This window comes from Chaetura pelagica, unplaced genomic scaffold, assembly GCF_000747805.2.
Source record: "Chaetura pelagica isolate M959 unplaced genomic scaffold, ChaPel_1.0 scaffold531, whole genome shotgun sequence".
In the NCBI taxonomy this organism is placed as follows: domain Eukaryota; kingdom Metazoa; phylum Chordata; class Aves; order Apodiformes; family Apodidae; genus Chaetura; species Chaetura pelagica.
This window is the reverse complement of record NW_009952362.1, coordinates 555191-574934: the sequence shown is the minus strand read 5'-3', so window position 1 is coordinate 574934 and position 19744 is coordinate 555191. Positions and strand designations below refer to the sequence as shown.

The window sequence follows — 19744 nt, the reverse complement described above, 5'->3', positions numbered from 1 at the left end:
TTTGTTTCAAACACTTTGATTTGGGGTCTATGGTACAAAAAATATATTCACATAATGGATGAAGTTCAGCACATGGCCACAAAAATTATGGCAGAGTCAAAGCACATATTATACAAAGATGGGCTAAGAGAACCAAGTTTGTTCAGCCTGGAGAAAAGGAAATGGGGGATTTTACTATTGCTTCAACTACCTAAGGAAAGGTTACAGAGAAGACAGAGCCTGGTGGACAAAGGACACAGTTTGCATCAACAGAAATTCTGGATAGATATTAGAAAAAAAAACTTTCACAGTGAAGGTAGTCAGACATTGGGACAAGTTGCCCAGAAAAACTATGGAATATTCAGACGTCAGCTGGTTATGACTCTGGACAACATGATCTAACTTTGAAGTTGGTTCTGAATTTGAAGTTGGCTCTGCTGAGCAGGAAGGTGGATCAGAGGACTTCTAGGGTCCCTTCCAATCTAAATGAATCTATGATTCTGTTATTGACAAACTTTAATGTGGCTATTTAGCAGCTTTTACAAAATCAGATGATTTCTTAACTTCTAGTTCATCAGACCACAGTGATACTGTCACTTCAAGTTATGTGTACCAGCCTTTGCTTTCATTATCACACCAAAAAGTCAAAAAAATACATTGCCCATATAGCCTTTTTACTCACAAGAATAAACCATCCCAGAAAAGTTGAGATGCCTTGTTACATTAAGATACATTTGATATTCTGTGTTGGTTTTGTGCTGTCAGGTGGCAAACCAGAGGATCTGCAAAAACCAGCTTTATTTTCCATGGCATTTTGTAACGAGGGACTGTACGCAGCTGGAACGGTAAGGCATCCTTTAGACCTTCAACTTACTCTTACTGTGTGGAAATCAAAGGACCTTCAAATGGAGTATATTTGCAGAGTTCACTGCAAACACAGGTGGTAGAAAAGAGTGGAGGGCTGCAGAACTATAAAGGCCTTCTCTGGTGTTTATACTTTTTTTGTTAAGGCATAAGACAAGAAATCCGAAGGGAGCAGGGTGGGAAGATACCTAATTTTTGTAGTAAAAGAAGAAACAGAAGAGGACAATCCTATATTTAACAAAAGACTGTTCTAGAGGAACAGTAAAGGAGGATGGACAAAAACAGGAAATGAGACAAAATGTCCAAGGAACTGCCAAATCATTTTGTGTTAAATCTAACTCAGTATTTAACCAAAACTGACAATGCCATTTTACCTTACTGCTTAAGAGTGGGACAAATTCTTATACTGTGTCAGAAGAAACAATATGAAATTTTTAGTACTGACCAATGGGAGAGACTGTTGTTATCAAACATGAACTGTTACTAAGATTTGTATTAAAGAACACCTTTTTTTAATAGATGTATTATTCAGGGAAAGACTCCTTTGAATTTAAATACACTAAAGACAAAAGAGACCATTAGTGAGGGGATCCAATTAAACACTGTTACCTGAGGGAATTTCAGAAGCTCTTTCAGTTCAGAGTGAGGTAGGATAAATGACCTAGACTTGATGTGTATTTGTCCTTTTCTGCACAGGAGGGCACATTATTGTTTTATCACATCAAATATGGGCAGTATGAGATGAAAATCTGCGCTGATATCTCAGAACCCATATCCAGCCTGGTATTTTCTCCTGATTACACCTTACTCCTGCTTGTCACTGACCAGGTATGACACCTGAGAGAACAGCATTATGTAATGGGATGTTCCTGTGATTCTGTATACATGCTGATACTTAGTATGAAATGTCTGTAGTGTAATCACGCAAGTCAACAAATTGTATCAGAGGTGAAGTTGGTCCATCTTGTGTTTTTCATGGAAGACTGGAATGACTTTTAATTAAGCACAGAACAGTTGTCCCCTACAGCTGGTGAATTATCAAGTGCCTAATGCTGAGATTTCCAAACAAATACTTGGATATATACAGTGGAGTATGTATGTGTTCAAGGTCTTCAGTGTGTCTAGGTAACATGGGACCTGCTGAGCATGAGCTCTAGGCTTGATGTGTACCTGCACAGTAAGAAAAGTATAGCTTGGGTGCATCAGACCTACTGGGGCTACAGACTTGTTCTGTACATGTACCTAAATTTATTTGGCAACGTAGGTCATTATTCGAACAGCTTTATGTCCAGAAATCTCACACAAGGCTCCCAAATCCTCCAATTCCACCTGTTTTCCCAGACTTTGAATAATTTAAATTGACATTTTAAAATATCTTAAAATGTTTTTGTAGAGTGTGTGTGTGTCAGTCAGGAGGTTCTGTGTTCAAGAAAGCAGTGCAATGGTAACTTGTGGCACATTCTCTCTCCGATTTCTTTCTCCTTTTGTAAAACAAGTAGATGAGTTCTAAAGTCTTTGTCAGTATTACTTATTCATTGTTTTAAAAGGCTTTGAGATCTTTAGATAAAAGTATCTCTTAAAGCTTAAAATTTAATTTGTGTTTCATGTTGTTTTGATACCTGGAGTAACATGAAACAGGGTGGTTTTAAATTATTTAATTAAAGCAATTTTGAGAAAAATTAAAACAAACTTCTTGAAAATGTGATGAGCTGCATCACTTTAAAATGAACTAACCTGATCTTCAGCTAGTGTAATTTAATGCAGTAAATTCAGCTGAATTCTACTGGGCACTTTTAACCTCAGTTTAGAGTAAACTATGGAACTTTAAAGACTGAAGGTCAGAAAGGTGGGTATTTTTTTAGTTGAAGTCTTTGAGAGCTTTTAATGAAAACTTTCTTATCTCAGTGATGGATTATTTCTCTTTATTTGTCAGGGGACAGTCTACACTTACAAACCTGCCCACAGTGGAGAAGCTGTCAAACTCTTGGATGCATGCAGTAGTTGTTTTCTGGCAGCTGATTTTCTTACTCCAGGGAATAAGTACTGTGTGGTAAGAAATGTTATTCTTTCCTATATACAATAATGGCTTTTTCTAAGCTAAGCTTTTCTTTGCCAAGACACAAAACCAAAAGCCCTGTAGAGACTGGGACTGTTCTGAGATTTGTTACAGTTGTGTAACTTCACATTAAGGAAGTAAATGCATTAATTCAAGTATGGCCTATAAGAGGGTCAGAAGTTGCCCCTAGAAAGCAGGGTGGATAATTCACAGGCTGCTAAAATGTCTTATTGGTTCTGCTGTTGATTTGTGTGACTCATTATTGTTCAGGAACATAGCTTTGCAAAAGGTGATTCAATTCAGATAATAGATGTTGGAACAAGAAATTCCTCATGATCTTTTCAGCCTTTACCACAAACTGGAACAGCCTGAGAGACCTCTGTCCTGGGACCAGGGTCAAAGAAGGCCTTGCTTATGGATCAGTCTATTCTGAGAAATTGATTGCTTTCCTCCCATGTCTTTGATTCCTTCAAGACATATATTTTAGTCAGCAAGTCTGATTCATCTCCAGGCCATGAATTCTTCAAGTAGCCAGCCTAGGAACCCTGGGGTCTTAATCAGTTAGGTTTGCTGAATCTGTTTATTTGTCATTAGCATGACAATGATAAATTTTACGTGATTCTGAATGAGTAATGTGAGGGTTGATTGATCTCTAGCCATACTTCACTGTGGAATTATAAAATTGCCTGGATATGAGAAATCAAGCAGCATTATCATATTTTTGTGTGAGAAAACAAGAACCCTCCTTAAGCCCTTTCCTATGCAAAGAAAACTGTAAGCAGGTTTTTCTGTTGCTGTCTAATGGTGGGAGGGCTGATACTGACCAAGTTTACATATTTTGCCCTAGATTGTCTCATTCTGCCTCAAAACCATTTCTGTAGTTGCAGCAATTCACTAAAATTATTAAACGTTTTCCTTAGGTAGGTGTACCTTGCAGCAACAGGACTTAAAGGAAAAACAAGATAATTCCAAGCAAAAACTGTGATCTGCTATACTCAGACAGTTGAATTTATATTATATGGAAGATCACTAGTAACTTCCAGATGATATGGTTATTCCATTCTCTTTTGACTGTGTTTTTCTCTGTTCAACAGTCTGTAACAGTTTCAGGTGAAGTCCAAGTTTGGTTCCTGGAAGATGGAACTTGCCTTAGCAAGCTAAACCTTGATATCGAGGTACATGTAACCAGGAGCTTATATAGTGACTGATATTTAAAATTTCCTTTAGTATTTTTTCAATTCATAGCATAATATTCCATGGATTTGGATCAGTAGAGTCTCTGAACAACCCATGTAAGAGATTTTAAAGACTGCTTTCAGAATGTTTCCTTGAACTAATTATGGATTTAACTTGGTTAAAAAGATATAAAGCAGAGGAAACATTTCAACCTGATGTCCTAGTGATATGTCTTTATGCATATATTTTCAAATAACAACATATTCTTATTATGTTAATGATTACATTTTTATTTGTAATGAGTGTCATAACTGAAGGGAAAAGTTTCAGGCACAGAGAAACTAAATGCCTTGACTGATCTGAAAAACAAGATTTAGGAAGTGAGCTGATAAATGTATTTCAAACTTTAATGCTTTGCCCTGATTTAAGTTGTATTAAACCCCTGAAATCTGATATAGAAAGGAAAAAGTCCTTTTCTATAACAGCTGTACCGTAATACAGCACTCACTGTTTTGTTTAGCTGGAACATCTTTCACTCTGGATAGTGGACATACTGCTTTTTTTTCTGAGGAGTGCAGAATTAGCTTTTAAAATGTAGATACAGAGCATTGGTAAAAATACTTACATTGTCTCTAAAATCTTTTTTAAAAAAAGCTTTTTTGATAAACCACTTGGCATTTCTTCTCCAAATTTTAGGGAATCTTAAATAGTAAAAGAAATAGCATACTTACATATAGCGTAATATTTTAAAAGATATGGAACTGTTAAATATATTTTACTTCTCAACTAGGCAACTGCTATGGCTTGCTGTCCCTCCTCCAACAGTGTTGCTCTAGGGACCAGCAGAGGTCAGATCTATTTCCTTGATGTTACCAATGCTGAAGCTCCACGGGTTGTTCACAGAATTTTTCTTTCCAAATTTCCAGTGCTGTCTTTGCAGTAAGTATGTAGCAACATGGGCAGGGATATTGTCAGTTTGTTGCTTGAGTAATGCTGTTAGTTGAACAGAAAATATTGAAGTTTTTATTCTGAAAAATAACAAAGTACAATATTTTAGTAGCTTCAGGTTTTTCCAACTTAGTTTAAATTGCTTGCAAGAGGAGTATTAGCAGGATTTATATGAGAGAATTATAATAAACCTGTATTTTAAGAAGATTTAACTGAACACTTATACTGATGTACAAGTTTCTTGCTGACACATCACCATATGCAGTAATTATGCCCTATTCCATGTTTTAGAGGGTTATTTCTCACTGAATATAAATTTGAGGCTTTGTGAAATTAATTTTAATCCTTTGGGATATCCATCCTTATATGGTGGACTTTTATTAACATTTGTCATTATTGATTTGCTCACAGTTATGGAATCAATGTAAACCAAGACGTGTCTATTCAAAACCTGTACAGTAGTTTGTTTTGGTTTGTTTTTTAAATGAACTTCAATAAAAGATTTAATAATGTTGTTAACATAGACCTCTGTGGAGTATCATTAGCTTTAGATTGATCACCCACTCAGAAATTTCACTCACAGCACTGGGCTTAGTATCAGGCCCTAACTGTGTAAAGCTAGAAGCTGAAATTTCATTTGTGTTTATGTCCAATGGGAATGGAATTATTTGACCTTTTTTATTGACTGTATTAAACTGTTTCCTGCTTGCATTTATATTTGCTCCAGTTATGATCAGAGTGGCCAGTTCCTCATTGCCAGAGCTACAGAAGGACATATCTTTATTCTAGACTCCCGGCCTTCAAAGTTATTCCAGGTTCTTGGATATGTAGGTATGTAACAACATTAATTATCTTGTGTTTTCACTATTTTCTGTATATTTCCCTGTATTTTAAGTATACTTGCTGGTCAGATGAAGCCACTCTCCTTCATTCTACCTTTTTTTTTTAGGAAGACTAAACATATTCTTCCCACCTATTTCCCAACCATATTTCATCCCAGCCAATCTTTTTTCTTTTTTTCTCAGTAATTTTATTTAGCAAATGCACCGATATTACTTTGCTTCCAGGGCATGTGTAAGTTACAGGGAAGAGAATGGATTGGCTGACCAACTGATCATAACTCCAGCACAAAAGTAATAGTGCTGGCAAAGAACTTCAGACTTTTGTGGCTCAGCATATGACAACCTAGACAAAAAACCCTGTAGGTTGTGATAGCCAAGTGCAATCTACTGTTATAAATATCTGCCCAAGGCATCTTTAACCTGGGGACTGCTGTGTGGTTGAGCTGGGATATGTTCTGAACAGGGATCTTGCTTTATTTCAGATGGTATCTTAGTAAAACTGTGTTAACATTATTCAGTAACAATTTGATTTGGTGTTCCCTATCTTCTTCAGTGTTGGCAGATGAAGTTCTGGGTCTTTCTGTAGTTTCTGACTTCAAGAATGACTTAGTTGAAGTGATGGCACTTGTTAATGTAGTGGAGGTCCAGAAAGCAAGACTGGAAATTTTTTGTCTATCTTCAGCACTCACAACAGGTAATAATTGAAATATACACTGTGATATTTTTCTAAGGCAAGAACACACAGTAATAATATTAGAGCATTTTAGAAGTACTATAAGCAATAAAATAATGGACCAGAGTGTCATGAATAATCACAGAACTTTTATTTGTGTCTGATATTCTAGTAATATCTAAAACTTCTAGGAATGCATTGATTTGGGGCACTTTCTGGAACTGCTGGGAAACCAATTCAGTTGTTATGAAATGGCTTAAATGCATTAATGTAACTAAGAAATAGTGCAGGCTAATGTTGTGCTTGGTGTCCTCAGCACAGGAGAGGCAGGGTTGGCAGGGGCACCATGCACTTCCAGTTTCACGTCCCTTCCGCCCAAGAGCTGCCAAATCCATATAGTTTGGCATTTCAGATAAGTCTTCTGTCTATCACATTACAGCAAAAGGCAGCCTGTATTCATTATTAGCATAAGTGTATTTTAATAGCATTTTGCTCACTTTATTTGCAAGTGATAAAAAAAGCCTTTTCTGGAGAAAACTTCTGTAAATCTGTTAGTGTCAATTTTTTTAGTTATTTACATGTAAATTTTAAAAGGCCTTAGAATTTACAAACTTTCAAAAAATTAATTTTCAGTGACACTAATATTTTCTTTAAGTATTCACTAATGTTGGCCTTTTTTCAGTACCAAATTTTAGACATAAAATAGGGTTGATTTTTAAAGTTGCTGAAGAACTACAGTTATTCTATCAATCTTAAATTCAGATATCTCTTTAAAACTCAAATTAGTAAACCAAAAAGACTAAAATGCCCCTTTGAAGATGTGAACTTAAGTGTTTTAAGCAATGACACTCAAGCTGCATTCACTTTGTGGCAGAGATGCTTAAACAAGTTATAGATGAAAGCAATGATGACATGAACCTCCATGCAAACTAATTAGCACTGCTTATATAATACCCAAGATGCAAGGTAAATTAGCATATACTAATGTGTCACATCACTGTAGTTACACTGTTTCCAGTACTTCTTTAGAGCTAGTAGAGCTCTCTCTTCCCTGCAGTGTGCTACATCAGCATAACCCTGAGTCAGTGTGAAAGTTAGGTATCTTAATTCTCAGTCTCCTTGAAAATTCCCATTATGCCCATTCCTTGCTGAGATTAGTCTCATCATTACTTGATAGGTGAAGCACCTGTATTAATGGTAGTGATGCCTGTTCCTCCCTGCTCATTTTTTCAATCTTCTAGATAATGATAAGTATGTTAATGAACAAGGAGTGCTTAATGCTAGTGCCATTAAAAAGCAGCAGTATGATCTGGATTGCCCTCTGAGCTCAGCAGTCAGATTGAAGGATAATCTCGTGTATGGTTACTGTACCTGTGCACCTTTCATCTGCAGATATCATCTCTCTCAAGAGGTAATTCTCTGAAGCTGCTTTGAGTGGTGGTTAAATACCAGTGAACAAAGGCTGTAGGTGAAGTGAATATAGTAGGGTATTATTTTTAAAATATCCTCTCTGCACTGAAAATACCTACTCCATCCATAAACATCAAGTTTCAGTATTCTTCCACCTGCTCAGAAACCTGGCAAATTCAGTCTCCTTGTTCTATTACAGAGAAAGCCAAGTAGTGGTTCTTAAAACTCACACAGCCTGCAGGGACTTGACACGTAGCTTCTGTATTGGAGCTTTACTTTCGTGCAACCTGCTGAGTAACCTGAATACCCAGCTATTGAAGGAGCTGAGCCAGTTTGAGCCCATGACTCCCATGTGTATACACAACTGCAAACAAACAGAGCCTGGCCTTGCCCTGCAAGGGATGCAGGGATGTAGTGGATGCTTCCGGAAGCCTTTGTCATTGCCTGTGAAGAACTGGAGCTCTCTGCAGCTCATAGGTCTCCCTCAGTTTAAGAGTCAGGTCAAGTAAGGAGGTGAATTCCAAAAGTGAGTCTCCTTGGCAAGTCCAGTACTTTCTAAGTCAAGAAACTCCAGGCCCAAACATATTGCATACAGACCCTTTTGAGGACATTGGAAGCAAATCAGCAGCATAGCAATGATACTGCTGCCTGAGCTCAGTAATCCAACATTTTAAATTGCAACGCATCTGATAACCCGCAAAAGCTATAATTGGTCTTCTTAAAATGGCATCGATATTTCCATCATCTGAATGGCTACTAACATTTTGTTTGTTTGGCAGAATATGTTGGAAGATGCATCAGCATTTTTATCAGAAAAGAGGACTCCTAGCAATCAGTTTGGATCAGGTTTCCTCTGTTTATCACCCAACAGCCAGTGGCTGGCATCAGTAGCAAGGGATGGTGTTTTGTTCATCTATCATATTTCCACAATGGTAGGTGGACATCCAGGCACAGGATTTTTTTGGCTTACATGAGAAAGAGGTGTGAAGGCTACTTTTCTTTCACTGTAACCTTTTCTTCACTTGAAGCAAAAGTGTTCCACAAACATTTCTGTTGAACATGAACTGACACAGCATTACACAGTACAATTGATTTTATAATGCATGTGTATACAATCATACAAACTACTTCCTTTTGTCTCCAGTAAATCTTAGGGTAAATTTTACTGCAATTCTTTATCTCCTGCAAAATCAATATGCTAGATACTTGCCCTATCTGTAGTCAGAAATTATAAACTCGCCAATCCTTGATTTTTATGTACCTTGCATTGATGTTTTGGATTAACTCTTATTTAAAAAATAAAGAAGTATAATTTACAGACATTCTGTTAGAAAAACATTAACTGATACTGCTTCTATGACTTTTCTAGGATATACTTGCTCAAAACCACTGTCACTCTTATCAAGGAGGGGGAATCAGATCCATGGTATTTTCGCTGGATGGCAAATTCATCCTGGTGACTGGTGAAAATGATGGTACCCTGGTGTGTCTGAAATGGAAGTATGTATAAAGTGGCAGACCAATACTTACTGATGGTGGAGATTCTTGGCTCTTGACAGACTAATATTTGCATCTTCTTGTGATTCTAGACTTCCTTTTATTAGTGCCAGAGTAAGAGGAGAATTGGATAGAAATAAAATCACTCCTCTGTAAGAGGCAGCCTCCCTAGCTTATGGAAACTTATTTTTGGGGTGTGGTTGCAATACAAGATATAACACTATCTTCTGATAAGTGTTACCCATACTGAGCTTCTTACCACTCTCAAGTAAACCATCTGAAGGGAGCTCTCTCGAGACGTAAGGGCTGTTATTTCATGAGATACTATTTTAACTCTGCAATTAAGAGACATCACATTTAATGGCAATTCAACCATGCCAAAAGAGAGCTCTTAGCTGACATTGGGATTAAAAGATACTTGAAACTACACTTTTCTGTGGTATAACAAATGATCATGTAGATAGGTTAAAGATAACTCTGCCAGAGCAATATTTCTAATCTGGATGATCCATCCTTTGAGATTTCTGATTCTGTGGGAGCTTCACTAAATTATGCAGTTCTAGAAATCAAGCAGTATTGAATCATATGTGAAAGTATTGAATAGGCATTTTAAAATATCTCATTAATTGATTTAAAAAGAATTTTTAAAAAAATACATCCTTTTTTTTGTTTTTTAGGGAGATAAAGAAAACTGAAGATCAGGAAGCTGATAGTCACTGGCAGTCTCTTCTTGCTGTACTGAACAAGTGTACTTCAAATGAAAACACTGTTTTAAAATCTATGGCAGAATGGCAGTTTGACCCAGAATCCACATCAGAATCACTTCCAGAAGATACATTTAAGGTGTTTTCTTTATTTTTATAGGGGCAGAAGATTTGATCATTATCCTAAAATTACACATGATAAAAACTGCCGTTCAAATAAATTCTGGTCCTTTTGTAGAAGTAGAATACCCCTAAGGATAGGCTAAATATGCTTTATTATCAATTTGTGGAATAGTATTATCAAGGCAATTGAATAGTTCTGGGAAGATGGCATACACATCTTACATTTCAGTTGGTTCCTTCAGCCACAGAAAAGTCTGTGAAAGTCAGTTTCTCCTTATATGAAGCTATGCGTCGTTCCCATTGTGATGTTACTGCTATTCATTGTGTGTTACTAGTCATATTTTTCTATTGAAATCAAGCAAAGCACTGATTACAAAGATTAGTACAGTCAGTCTGAGTCAAAAGCTGTCGCATAATAGCAAGGGTTTGCAGGATCAAATCTGGGAACTGGATAGAGAATAAAAATGTTCTAACACTCCCTGGAGTTTGGTGGTGTTACTTCTAATGTGAGTCCGTTTTTCATTTAATTTCTGTCTCTCCCACTCTCTCTCTACGTACCTAAGATGGATGCATGTATTCTTAATTTCAGGAGGCAGCATGTAAATCTTCCAGTGTAGAGGTGACAGAAGAAGACAGAAACATCACCAGTTTGTATTCAGCTAGTGCCGATGACATGTCATGGATGGGTCAGAAAATAAAGAAGGTACTTTCATAGAACAAGTATTAATTCAATCCAGAGTTTTCAAGAGTCAGTGGTTATTTGGGGTGCCAAAGTATATGCTGTAAAGGAATCTAGTTTCTAAAGCTTTTCCAACACTTGGAGCTCTCTTTAATGCATTGCAACCTAGACGTTTAGAAATCCTAGGTCAAGGTTATAAACACATCAGAGAAGGTACCAAGCACAACAGGAGCTCTAAAGACCAAAAGACAATCTCTACACAAGGAGTAAACAAACAAAAAAAATTGCCAGAGCAACTGGCTTTCTTTAGAAACTTACAGACTTTTCTTAAAGTAATAGAGTTGCATAGAAGATTATTACCTGAAACCAAGCAGGTGCTCTCTTCTTCCCAAAGGCCAGAATAACAGATTCTATGGCACTAATAAATCGGTGTTCAACAATATTACATTAATGACAAAACCCCTGAGGTTTGTTTCAAGTTAAGGTTGAGGGGAGTGTGTTATGTAACCAGAGCTTTTTATAAGTAAAAGTGCATCAAACACCTAACTGTCTGCAGAGAGGGGGTTTAACACTTTGTAAGCCTGGAAACTGCTCTATTGCTGTACAACCAGTTTACAATGCCATGTGCTTGTACAATTTTTTTATCTGGAGCAATTCTAAAACTCATCCGATTGAATTATGTCTGTTTCAGTTATTAATCCGTTTGGAATTCTAATTTCTGTACAGATGCTTCTTTTGATTATTTCAATATTATTTTCTATTTTTGTCTACTTTTGTCTCTCAACAATGTATTTGTTGTATGTCAGATCATTACAGAAGAGAATCAGAGGTTTGCTCACCAGAAGGAAGAGCTGCAAATGGGCATTAAAAAGCTGCGTAAAACTGTGAGTTTCTCACCAGGGTGATGTCTCAGCTTACCTGTTTTGCTGGACACCAGTTGCTCTCTGTGTTGCACTTCCATTATCTGCCAACTCTGTAACCCTGTTGTAGAAGGCCACCAGATTTGACAGGCAGGATTTGCCTCTAGTGAAGCCATGCTGGCTGTCACCAATCACGTCCTTATTATTAATGTACCATAGCAGAGTTTCCAGAAGGATCTGCTCCAAGATCTTGCTGAGCACAGAGGTGAGGATGACTGGCCTGTAGTTCTCCACTTTTTTAAAATGAGGGTTATGTGTCCCCTTTTCCAGTCAGTGGGATCTTCACCACACTGCCACAACTTCTGAAATATGATGGACAGTGGCTTAGTGACTTCATCCTCCAGTTCCCTTAGGGTCTCGGATGCATCTCATCAGGTCCCATAGGCTTGTGCACCTTCAGATTGCACATAGTGCTATTCATATAGTACTGTCTGTCACTAGCTACAGGCATCACATTCTACCAGTGAGAAGGTTAAAAGTAGAAGCAATTAAAAGCACATTCTCTGACATGAAGTTCTGTAGCATCTCCTCTCTTCACATTCAAATTACTTTTTATTCCTTATACTTATTTTTTTAAAAAAACAGATTCGGAAAATGATGCATGAAAATGAACAAGTGCCAGACATTGAGAAACTGGAGCAGCAGGAGTTCAACCTGGATCTAGAAGAACAGGAAAAAACACAAGCAGAGGCTGACCAGAAAGTGGACAGGGTATGATAGAAGGCAGGGAGAACGTTTTAAAATGAGCAGTGAAAAGGAATGATTGAAGAAGAGAGGATGATCTCAAAGTTGCTGTTCACTGCTGAGAAGCAGGAAAACTTAAAAAGCATTTTAAGTCACTTTTTGAAGCAGGTGAAGATGCTGATGCAGACATTGTCAATTGGAATATGATCTATGCCAGAGAGTATAAGTCTGACACTTTGGCCTTGGGCAAGTTGCTTAAGTACTATAATGCTTTTTTTAAATGTAGAATATGCCTTTCAGTAGTAGTAGAAGCATGCAATACAGATTTTGGAGAAGATAGTTACAATAGTCTAAGATAATGAAATGTAGTCTAAGATGATGAAAGATTAGTAACTCGTTTCTTCTGCTTCTCTCAGTAACTCAACACAAATTGCCCATATCTTGTTATTTTGTACCACATCTTGTTAGTAGTTTTTTTCTATATTGAAAGGTGAGGAATGAGATTGAGATGGAGAATTTAGCCAACCGCTACTTGAGGGATGTCATCAAGCATGAGTGCTGGGATGCCATGTGTGTAAAAGGATGTGCAATCAAGGTAACCTCTGCTTTCTAATTCATTTTCTGCAGTAGCTTTTTGATTCCTTAAGGTACAGAGAAAAAATAAACAGAAGTATAACACATTTCTGATTTGATTAAGGTTTGGGGAAAAAATTACTTCATCCCAGAGCTCATGCAGATCTTTCTGATTTTACCTTCTAAGATGGATAAGAGTGCTGATAAGCAAATAAGCAACTCTTTAATTCCTTCATCTCAGAAAATATCTTTATGTAGTGTTGCTAAAAGGAGAGGTAAATATTACTTTTCTGTGTGTAATCAGTAATGACTTCTGCTACACAGAACTTAAAGGCAAAATTTAACCCACATTTTGCCTATTTTCAACAGAGGGAAATTAGTTAAATTGATGATACTGGATTATCTCAAGCTGGTGAAAGATTAAGTAATTTTACCCAAAAAATCTAGTTCTAGTTGAATTCCATGGATAAAGAGCCCATATCTGTAAAGTATTTATGTAAAAAAATAAAAAATAAAAAAAGACAAAAAAGTAGCAAATGTTAAACCAACCATTTTCAGTACTAAAAAGGGAATTTTTTTTTGTCTTATTCATGTTTTTTTACTACATTGTCTATACTAACTGATCCTCAGTTTTATTCCTGATTTTAAGTACTTTTTCTAACTGTTTAGCATTCAGATATTGAACAATATAATTGATAGATGCATTCTGAAGAACTTTTTACTTTAGGTTTTTGTTCTTTTTTAAAACTTGAACAGTGCTTCCATATGGCTTTTGACGTGAAGAATTATCCACTGACAGAACGTAGTGAAGAAGAGCTGGAAGCTTTGGAGAAAGTTCTCCAGTTAAAAAACATTGAGACAACTGATTTTAAGGTACCAATCTCTTTGAAGTACAGTACAAAGACATTTCAGAACAGGATGTTCTGAGTTGGCATCTGAACCCTTATTTTATTTAAATACATTACTAAGCTGCATTTTCTTGCTGTAGAAATTGTAAAAAAAAATAATAAATATATATATATATATAAAAATTAAGATGAAATGTTGTCATTTTGCTCAGAACAAATGTATTGTTAGTAGAGCATCACAATAGCTGAGGTTAGAAGTGTCCTTTGGAAGGCATCTAGTCCAGTCCTCCTAGAACCATTTACTCATGCCTGTGTCCATTCAGGTTTGGAATGTCTCCAAGGATGGAAGATTCCACAACTTCTATGGGCTACCTCTTCTCATGTTTGACAACCCTCACAGGAAAAGTGTTTCATTGTGTTTAATTTGCATTCTGGTGTTTCAATGTATACCCATTTTCTCTGTCTGTCACTGAGCACCACTGTGAAGGGTCTGGCATTGTTGTCTTTATGCCCCACCATCATATTTTTATATACAGTACTGAGACCCCCCCAAGCCTTCTCCTGCTTGAGGCTAAACAGTTTCAAGCTCTCTCAGCTCGTCCTTGCATGTTAGATGGTTCAAATCCTTAATTGTATTAGTTTCCCCTCACTGGACATGCTCCAGGATGCTCATGCTTTTCTTGTACTGAAAAACCATCAAATGGACTCTATATTCCAAGTATGAGAATTTCAACTTGTATTATTTTGATTACTGAGCTTAACTGCAGAATATAACCTCTAGAGTTTTTTTATGCATGTGCCACCGGATTGTGTACAAAATTAATAGTTATCATGTTTGTGATATTCAGGTTCAAAAGAAAAATACTGAGATTGTGTGTAAGCCTGTATTACCTAAGGAAGGAGAGAAGGCAGAAGTAATGGCTGATGATAGTGCATCTTACAGCCCGATTGGAAGTCTCAGCTCTCAGTATGGTGGAGACACTTCTGTCCTGTACCCCCAGTGGGACTTGCACACCAGGGAGCAGAAAATCAACCAGATAGTATTACTGAAGGTGATGTCTTCTTGATTTTTTATTACTGCAGTGATGCTGTCATATCTGTTGGTTCTCACAGGAGTCACAGAAACTGTTATATTTTGGGCATGCTAGCACTACACAATGGAGAGCTGCACAGGACCCTGAGTTACTGAGATGAAAGCTGATAAATGCACATAATACAGTGTAGCCCCACATGAATTTGACAGTTCAGGTCTGGAAGAAAAATGTTTTTATGAAATTGGTTACCCAATTTGACAGTATCTGTAACTGTCCACTGGTGCTTCAGTGTAAGAGTTTGTATTGCCAAAGCTAGCTTGTCTATCTCAACATGCCCTGTGAAAACATGACCTTTTTTCAGATTATTTTCTCCTGAATGAAAGATCAGCTGGATCCTCACACCGTTTCCTTTCTCTCCAGTCTTGCCATCCCTTCAGTTGGAGTCTTCAATGTTTGTTATTTATTATTCATTACTATTAGACTCTCTTCTCTTACCCTGGCCAGTTTAGTAAACATGCTACAGAACAGGCTTCATATGAACATGATCTACAAGGGTAGGTCATGTTAATCAGTTAAACCACTATAAGTAATTTCCTCCTCAGAGCTCTTTAAGGCTGTAAAAGGTAACAGAACTCATAGAACTCAAATGCATAAAATCTACTAGATACACACTAGTGTTTAAAATAGATGGGGAATAAACACAAGGAGCACTTTTAGATGCAAGCTTGGATGTAGCAGGGTCTTTCCACTATCCAGCTTTAAAGATGTACATTATACATCTAAGTGTAAATAAATCTTCAGTGTTCTTGGCCATAACAGTAAGTTTGCTGAGAGGTAGATGATCGACCAGACATTGAGCACATCCTTTTCTCTTCCAGCAACATTGTACCTTATCTGCCATCCTGCCTTATTACATCCTAACTTATTATTATACTAGGAATCAGTTAAATAATCATGGACACAAATATTTACTGTAATACAAACTGCAAACATGTCATGATTTTTTTTCTTTGAAGCCCCTTTTTCTTTCAGCTGAAGAGTGCCATGACAGAAAATGAAAGGCAGCCTAATTTTTTATCTCATCTTGGCAGCCATATGTTTCTTTCAGAATCTCTGTCAAATGGCAAATATGTAGAAGAAAAGGAATATAAAATTCTAGGGGGGAAAAAAATTAAAAATTGTAATCTGCCCACCTCCATTTAACAAAGCTTGAACTCTGCCCTTATGATTTTCACAACAGGGCTTTACCAGTTTATCTCCTTGTCACACATACAAGTACTTTCAAGATTCTGATGGCTTGAGAAGTGGTATATAAATCATGGATGGATGTGACATGTGCAGTATTACAGTTTGCTTTTTTGGTATTTCAGGACATCATTTACAAAGTGAAAACTGCTTTTAATGAAGAATTTTACGCAGTTGCACAACTAAAGGAGCAGGAGGTAGCACGAGTGAAGGAAAGAAACCTGAGGATCCGAGATATCTTGTCACAACTTGGTGTCCAAATGAAAGTGTGGGAGCCAGCTCTTACAGATGATGAGATACCTGAGCGAGCACTCACTGTTCAGGATTCAGAGGTGTCTGAAAAAGAAATCTTTCACCCACTCAAAGACTGTTCTCTAATTCTTCTCATTTCTAGACACTGTCAGTAATGAAAAGTCTTAACATTGATATGTGTACTTAAAATTATCTTTTTTTACTCTTTTGCTTTCCTTTGGTTTCCTTTTTTGGTAGAAAGCTCTTAGTAAGTCAATCTGAAATGAACAAAATTTATACAATCTTAATTTATTGCTGTTAGAAGTTTTTAATTGCCTATAAATTGGGTTGAAATTCCCACTGTTTCCAACTACAAGATTCAAACCAGGCTTGCAGGAATTACTTCCATAGATGAGGGTTTCTGTGTTTTCTCTGAGCACCGTTTTGAAACTAAGTAGTTTCAAACTAATTATCTAGGTACTAAAGCGTAGTGAGCACTGTACTTATGAATTCAATTTATAATGTATTGAAAAAGCACTGTATTTCTTTTACAATATATTCCACTGATCTCATCTGCTCTTTGGTCTGTTTTTCCCCACTTTCTTCTCTCCCACTAGTCCAGGTTATTCTACTGTCAGAAAAGCTATGCACAAAACACTACTAACATCAGAAAAATGATGGTAGTATGTATTTTAGCATTTTTAAATACAGCTTTTGGAGTTGCTCAGAAGAAAAATTTTCTTCTTGAGAAACATTATCACAAAGCACAGATACAAAAAGTATTAAGAATTACTATTGCACCATCTTTCCAAATGTTCTTAGTCCACATGTGATCACATGTGGAGAAAAGAACCCTGATACGAACCTCACTCTCTTCTTTCAGATTAAAGCTGAAAAATCCTTGACTCAACAAGAGAAAGAGAAAGCAGAATTGCTGGCTAAGCTTGAAAAAGAGAGGCGCGACGCTTCTACGGTACTTCAAATAGTATCCTTTTTACTGAATAGGCCTTTGTCTCTGGTTAGGCTTATTTAGTTAATGCTGCACTGCAATATTCCAGTACTGTAATATGGGAGAATGAATTTAAAGTGGTTGGTAATGGTGACATGTGCCTTTTCCCTCTTATTACCATTTACAGTCAGAACTACATAGACCAGCTTGGAGAAGAGAAGATCTAGTGTTAGGCTCACAGTTTTAAACAATCTGCTTGGTGGCAATTAAAAATATATCAGGTGACTGAGGACTAGACACATTTCTAAATGCAGGCTACTGCTCAATCAAGAGGTTTGTTCTTGATGTGTGTTTCTTGACAGAGCAAACAGTGTTATTCAGGGATCAGACTAGAAAATCATGCTTTCCTCTGGCTTTAAAATGAATCTGTGAAAATCCTAAGATGGCCCCAAAAAGAAACAGAGTAAGACAGTGACACTACACCTCCTTCATCCTAGCTTGTCAGTTTACCAGGAGCAGTCTATGCCTATGTATTCTTTCCAAAACTGCCAGCATGTTGTAAGTTATTTGATTTATGAACATCTGTCTACCAGAAAAACCTCTGAGACTTTCAGCATAATTCACACACATCACTGAAGAGCACTAATGTACTAGTGACACACAGTGTAATCATATGAGTGATTTAGAGGTGAACTACCCCCTAGTATCATTCCCAAAACTTTCAGTTACTACACTTCCTTTTGTACCCTAAAATATCTTTTGGTCATTCCCAGGACAATGAGAGACTGCGTGCTCTTGATGACATGATGGGTGGAGTGCTAGAAATCAAAAGGGAAGACATCTTGAAAATGGTGAGCTGAATTTCTGCCATATTATGTAGGTAGCCTGTGGGCTCTTTAAGAAATGTGACAGTCAACTAGCAAATATTACCAACCTAGCAAAGAGAAGAAAGTCAGAGAACTGTATAATTGTAGGAATGTATTGCTGGAGGAAGGGCCTATTATCTATGGCTGTGATCTTACAGAAAAATACTGTGTTCCATTTAACTCAGCAAAGATAGATAGTACAGTAGTGGAGGAAGTAGTGTCACAGAAAAAGGTCAGAGCAAACCCAAGTGCTATTCCAGGAATCAATCTTTTGGAAAATTAGGACTCCATTTAGAAGTATACAGTAACATGGAGTTAGACTTGGGGTTCTGAAATGGAACATGTTATATATCTTGTACTGACATTAGTGTGTGTGATTACAAAATACTTGTATTTTACAAGATCCAGTAGCGAATGCCTGCAAGCAGGTGAGAGAGAATAGCATGATACTACTTCACCAAAACTACTGGTGCAAGGAACAGACCGGAGAAACAGAATGTATGTGTTAACTTAGACTTAAGGCTTGTACCTTACTTACTACTAAGAAATACATTTCATTAAAGTTGATGCATGCTGTAGTGCTGATGGAGACCTAGTATTGCTTTTGAAGCATATTTGTCTTTCATACTTCCAGAATGTTCCTCCACCTCCTTTTATATCCAAGTCTGAGGATCTTTGGAATGAAGAAGAAAGGAGACTATTTAGAGAATATGAGACAAAAGTCAAGGAGCTGGATGAAGAAAAAGAAGAATATAGAATGGTAAATTAAAATGAGAAAAGGATTGGTTTTGTTCACAGTCCTCATGACCAAAGCTTCTGATCCTTCTCAGGAGCTACTTCTACAACAGAACACTAAAAAATAGAATAAATGAAGAACAAAGATCACGTGGCTTATTAAATAAGTCCTAGCTTAGACAGTAAAGTAAGGCAATCTCTTCTTACACCAATTATTATGTGCCAAACTTCATGATAACTGGCAAAAGGTAACTTTCCTTCACAAATGTACCAGTGTAAAATATGGGGTTTTTTCAGGTTCCATTCCCAGAGTAGCTGATGCCATATACAAATAATACCATCATATTTATCCTTCAAAGTTGTATTTGGACAACATAATTTGGTAACCAGCAGCACTCTCTTTCCAAACAAGTAATCTCTGAGACCTGGCTGAAGGATACAGTTCCATATTGTGCAGTCTTCAGCATCTGATATACTAAATCAGAGCTTCTTTGTGCCTCCAGATATAATATTGCTGCTCTTGTCCTTCCCTGTCCCAGGAACTGAGACAAGAATTGAAGGAACTTGAAGCTTCCATCCAGGAAACAACCCAAAATTTTGATGAGACTGTGTGCAAACTCTCTGAAAGGAAAGTGAAATTTGAGATGGCCATCTATCAGGTACCAGAGAGAATGTTAATTTTTTATCTCTGCCTCCTTGCAGCAGGAA

The 19744-nt window shown here is 36.9% G+C and overlaps 1 protein-coding gene across 1 annotated transcript in view; it reads left to right on the top strand.

Annotated features, from left to right (window-relative positions):
- Positions 1-19744, top strand: part of CFAP43 (cilia and flagella associated protein 43) — a 46197-nt gene that overhangs the window by 16900 nt on the left and 9553 nt on the right. Inside the window, exons 8-29 of the mRNA XM_010007926.1 lie at positions 745-824; positions 1540-1671; positions 2777-2893; positions 3994-4074; positions 4866-5014; positions 5751-5854; positions 6419-6559; positions 7780-7949; positions 8728-8880; positions 9318-9448; positions 10123-10288; positions 10862-10975; positions 11758-11835; positions 12457-12582; positions 13046-13150; positions 13885-14001; positions 14825-15028; positions 16381-16587; positions 17370-17471; positions 18209-18286; positions 18936-19061; positions 19576-19695. Coding sequence (XP_010006228.1) covers positions 745-824; positions 1540-1671; positions 2777-2893; positions 3994-4074; positions 4866-5014; positions 5751-5854; positions 6419-6559; positions 7780-7949; positions 8728-8880; positions 9318-9448; positions 10123-10288; positions 10862-10975; positions 11758-11835; positions 12457-12582; positions 13046-13150; positions 13885-14001; positions 14825-15028; positions 16381-16587; positions 17370-17471; positions 18209-18286; positions 18936-19061; positions 19576-19695 — 2801 coding nt within the window. The remainder of the gene's footprint in view (positions 1-744; positions 825-1539; positions 1672-2776; positions 2894-3993; positions 4075-4865; positions 5015-5750; positions 5855-6418; positions 6560-7779; positions 7950-8727; positions 8881-9317; positions 9449-10122; positions 10289-10861; positions 10976-11757; positions 11836-12456; positions 12583-13045; positions 13151-13884; positions 14002-14824; positions 15029-16380; positions 16588-17369; positions 17472-18208; positions 18287-18935; positions 19062-19575; positions 19696-19744) is intronic.